Genomic DNA, 5,412 nt, shown 5'->3' on the forward strand with positions numbered 1-5,412 from the left:
GCACCGCAGCCTGGACACACATGAACTCCTGCAGGGCCCAAATATCTTCCACCGAACACAATCCGCTGTGACAATGGTGTGACGGCCCCTGTGAGAGACAGGTGAGCGGGATTAACGCATGCCTGAGCACTCCGCTCTGATTTCATCCTCACATGGGGCGAGATTAAAATAGATGAAGGGTGACATTGGCTGCAGCGCATATGTCACCGCGGAACATTCCCTTTTTATGGAGTCAGTGTTATCATATTAGAGATGGGGCAATACTAGAGGTCACCTCTTATACATGGCAATAGGGGGTCACCACTCCTTATTGGAGGCAATAGGGACCATTCTCATATAGAATGATCAGAATCGCTCCTTTCATGGGGCAATAGGGGTCACTCCTTATATAGTACCATAGGGATCACCCATTATATGGGGCAGTGGGTCACTTCTTATATATCACAATAGGGGGCCTCTCCTTATGTAGGACCATAGGTATCACCACTGATATAGGGCAATAAGGGTCACTCCTTATATAGGACCATAGGAATCACCACTTTTATGGGGCAATGGCGGTCACTGCTTATATAGGACCATAGGGATCACCCATTATATGGGGCATTGATCACTTCTTATATATCACAATAGGGGGCCTCTCCTTATGTAGGACCATAGGTATCACCACTGATATAGGGAATAAAGGGTCACTCCTTATATAGGACCATAGGAATCACCCCTTTTATGGGGCAATAGCGGTCACTCCTTATATAGGACCATGGGAATCACCCCTTATATGGGGCAATAAGTGTCACTCCTTATATAGGACCATAGGGATCACTTCTTACATGGGGAAATAGGGGTCACTCCTTTATATAGGGATCACCCCTTATATGGGGCAATAAGTGTCACTCTTTATATAGGACCATAGGGCTCACCCCTTATATGGGGCATTATGTCACTTCTTATATATCACAATAGGGGGCCACTCCTTATGTAGGACCATAGGTATTACCACTTTTATATAGGGCAATAAGGGTAGCTCCTTATATAGGACCATAGGGATCGCGCCTTATTTGGGACAACAAGGGTCACATTTTATACAGCACAATAGGGGGTCACTCATTATAAGAGGCAATAGGGTCACTCTTTAAATAGGTAAAAAATGGGCCCCATATATGAGGCTATTGGGTAGGGGTCACTCCTTATTGGAGGCAATAGGGACCATTCTCATATAGACTCATCAAACTCCTTTTTATGGGGCAATTGGGGGTCACACCTTATATAGTACCATAGGTATCACCCCTTATATGGGTCACTTATATAGCGCAATAGGGGTCACTCTTCTGTAGAAAAATAGAAATCACCCCTTATATGGCGCAATAGGGGTCATACCTTACACATAGCAATAGAGGTCACCTCTTATATACGGCCGCCTCTTATATGAGGCGAAAGGGGTCACTCCTAACGTGACAATGGCAGTCACCCTTTTACAGAGAGCCATAGGGATCACCCTTTCTATGGGGCGATAGGAGTCAGCACTTATACGAGGCAATAGGGGTCACCTGTTCTATAGGACCAGAAGGGGGATTACCCCCTTTTATTTATATTGGACAATAGTGATCTCTTCTTAAATACGGCAATAGGTGCGACCTCTTATATGGGGCAAAAGGGTCACTCCCTAAATGGGTAAAAAAAGGGGCCACTACTTATATTGGACAATAGTGTACCTTCTTCAATAGGGCAATAGGGGTGACCTGACCTCTAAAATGGGGAAATAGGGGTTCACTCATTTGATGAGGCCTTTGAGTCACTCCTTATACGGGGCAACAGGGTCACTGCTTAAACAGGTAAAAAAGGGTCACCCCATATATGAGGCTATTGGGTTACTCCTTATAGAAGGGGGTCACTTCTTATATGGGGGAATCGGGATAACACTGTATATGGGACCATGGGGTCAACCCTTATATAACTTAATAAGGGTCATACCTTTTATAGGGGTCACCTCTAACATGGCACAGTATAGGTAACTCCTTTAATGGCACCATAGGAGTCATTTCTGATGTGTGGGTCACCATCTTGCATATGGCAAGAGGGGTCACTCCACTTCATATATAGGACAACATAGAGCAAGAGTGGTAACTTACTCAAAGAACAGGCTCACTGGTGACCCGGGATGATGACTGAACATAGATGGTGCCGTCCATTTAGGAGAGAAAAGCAGACGAGGTCATTGTCAGGGGAGTCATGTGATCTCTGTGAGAGGTAATAAACACCTTTAAATTATATTTCCTAACTGAGGCCTCCTTTTTGTTTTTCCAGATGTCCCTCGGGCAGCCTCCAGTCGGAAGAGGACCTCCCTGTATGAAATGCAAAGGAGCATGCGCAGGATTCCAGCCGCACCCCTGGAGGTAAATTGGTGTCACTGCCAGACATTGCTCCCTGATGAAGAGGGGTAATTGTTCTAGAACTGATCAGAGGTGGACGGCTCATCTAAGTATTATAATCTAAATGTCCCATCTTAATAAAGGCATTACATTTGACCTCCATCCTTCACTTCAGTCTTGTATCTGACCTCCGGCCTTCCCTTTACCCTTATATATCTGACCTCTGCCCTTCCCTTCAGTCTATCTGACCTCCATCCTACCCTTCAGTCTATCTGACCTCCATCCTTCCCTTCAGTCTTCTATCTGACCTCCATCCTTCCCTTCAGTCTTCTATCTGACCTCCGTCCTTCCCTTCACTCTTCTATCTGACCTCCGTCCTTCCCTTAAGTCTTCTATCTGACCTCCGTCCTTCCCTTCACTCTTCTATCTGACCTCCGGCCTTCCCTTCAGTCTTCTATCTGACCTTCGTCATCCCCTTCTGTCTTCTATCTGACCTCCGTCCTTCCCTTCATTCTTCTATCTGCCCTCCGTCCTTCACCTTCAGTCTTCTATCTGACCTCCGGCCTTCCCTTCAGTCTTCTATCTGACCTCCGGCCTTCCCTTCAGTCTTCTATCTGACCTTCGTCATCCCCTTCTGTCTTCTATCTGACCTCCGTCCTTCCCCTTCAGTCTTCTATCTGACCTCTGTCCTTCCCCTTCAGTCTTCTATCTGAATTCCGGCCTCCCCTTCAGTCTTGCTCAGTGGTCCCGGCTCCTCTCCTCTTCCTCTGATGTCACTGCACACTGGGAGCTTTTCACAATGTGCATTAGAAGATAACGCAAGTCAGCTAGAGCCCGCCTCATTTCCTGGCTGGAAGACATACAGCATCATGTATTTTTTTCCTCCACAGCCTGACTGTTCCTTGCCCCGCCCCTTTCATTTATTGCATTTCAGCTCTTTTCTTTTTGGAGGCTCAGCATCACCTGTTACCTTTGGTGGTCTCCATGCAAATACAACCTGCCTAGGAATGCCCACTCCTCCAGATTAACACCTACCCATCAAGGCATTCTGATATTTGCATAACTCCTCCCACGCAAAAATGCACATTGCCTGTGTAGGCAAGAATCCTAGCACCGGCACTGACAGCACCCTGCCGACTCCTTCCACCATGTGCCATGATCTGCCTGCATGGCACAGAGAAGCACTGAGCCCGAAATAAGACCCCGGCTCTTTCTAAATGTGATCACGAGACTCTTCATATAAGTTTTCCGAATCGCCCGAGGTCGGCAGGTCGTGCTGATCGCCATATTTCCATTGCAATAAAAACAAAAAAAGGCCTCGTGTTCTGCCGGTATTTGTCACCCACTTAACTTCTCTGCCTTTTGGCTAAGATCAGGCGTAGTCTCTGTTCTTATCAGTGATCAGGAGGGGAAAGGAGCCGCTGTACTGGCCCTATGGCTGGAATCTGAGTTCCCTGCCTGAGTGACGGGGGTTCCTAAAAGATCCTGGCTATGGGGAGGGAACCGAATGAGCGTCCACTCTAGGGCTGCCACCTTTTCTTCAAGTGAAACCCGAACACTCTAGCGACGCACGGCCATTTTTGGGGGAGAATGAGTGGTGGCTTATTCATATGTAAATAGCGCCGCCCATTCATATGTAAATATCGCAGTTGAGACTATTTTTAGTGGGGGGCCAGTAGCCCCTATCTTAACTTTGGTTTCCCCTGTCTGCCTGACATCATGTGTCCGGGTTTCTGCTGCCATGAAACCTGGACACAGCATTCCAAACTCGGACTGTCCGGGTGAATCCTGTACAGGTGGCAACCCTAGTCCACTCATGTATAGAGTGGGGGTCAAGAGTACTCCTCGGCACTGGGATCTGGCAGGACCCAAATCCTCCTGATTTGGATGGGACTACCTGGTCTGGCCATGGGCCGGGGAGGCACGAAGCCTGTGGTGCTAACGCCCCCTGGAGTGGTGACCCAGGGGTGCTCGAGTAGCACTTAGGGTGTGGGACCCCACTGATGCGAAAGGCACTTGGGCACGACACCTCTGCTTTTGTTGCACATCGCCTCTTGGGCTAGGCCTTGTGGCTGAGACCAGGGGTAGTTTTTATTACCGGGCCGCAAGGCCTAGCCATTGTATATACACTGGCACTCTACATTATTTTTCTTCACTTGTATGTGCGCCTTTCACTATTTTTTTAATGTGTTTTTAACTCCACATGACGGAGTCATGAAGTCTAGGGGGAAGATGTGTGGCCCTCAGGTTCCTTCCTCCCCTGAATCGGGGGGTCTCCCTTCGGGGGAGCACCCAACCTTGTAGTCAGTGGTCGGCTTCGGCTGACCACGAGGAATGGGCCCGCCTGGTTTTGGCCAGGTGGACACGCTCTGGGGGAAGGAAGGGGGTGGGGGGAGTCAGATATGGGCCCTGTCTCTTCGTGAGACGGACCCTTTAGATAGCACCCCTTCTGTGCACGTTTTTTTGTGTGTGTTCACATGCACCTTTTTGTTCACTTTTTTCTCCACGCTCCACGGACTTCAAAAAATAAATTTGTCACCCACTTAAAAACGCCGACGCGGCAGACTAATAGCTGAGCGAGACAGAGATAAACGCGGCAGAAGACGACTTTAACACAAAGAACAAGCACAAAATTAAACCGAAATAAACAAACGATATAACAAATGTATTGCGAGATGACAAATTAAAAGCGCGGCCGTCTTTTTGGGGGTTTTTTTTTTTCAAGCCGCTCGCCTCCTTGTGTGAATTATTAATGATGATTTGTTGTGGCAATAGCTGAAGAGGCCTCCATTCAGGCTGATGATAAATACTCCGAAAATGAATGAGTACAACCGATGAATATTCTGTATCAATCAAGCGGCTCGATAGTGAAGGCGATTTATGGAGCGTATCCGGCGCTAGAAGTCGTTTGAGGAACGAGTAAAACATATTGGCTCGCTCTTTCCCGTTCTGGTCTTTTAATCTGTATGTTTGAGCACTCATACAGCTGTTGGGGGGGGGGGGCGTCGGACACGGTCGGCTGAGCGCTGGCGCAAAGCAAACGAAG

The 5,412-nt window shown here is 48.0% G+C and overlaps 1 protein-coding gene across 2 annotated transcripts in view; it reads left to right on the top strand.

Annotated features, from left to right (window-relative positions):
• The window catches only part of LMCD1 (LIM and cysteine rich domains 1), a 34,795-nt gene that overhangs the window by 17,157 nt on the left and 12,226 nt on the right, over positions 1 to 5,412 (top strand). For both annotated transcript variants that reach the window (XM_018555232.1, XM_018555233.1), the window contains exon 2: positions 2,302 to 2,390. In XM_018555232.1, the coding sequence (XP_018410734.1) occupies positions 2,302 to 2,390 (89 nt within the window). The remainder of the gene's footprint in view (positions 1 to 2,301; positions 2,391 to 5,412) is intronic.

The sequence above is a fragment of the Nanorana parkeri genome, unplaced genomic scaffold, assembly GCF_000935625.1.
Source record: "Nanorana parkeri isolate BGI_ZX_2015 unplaced genomic scaffold, ASM93562v1 scaffold188, whole genome shotgun sequence".
Classification (NCBI taxonomy): Eukaryota; Metazoa; Chordata; class Amphibia; order Anura; family Dicroglossidae; genus Nanorana; species Nanorana parkeri.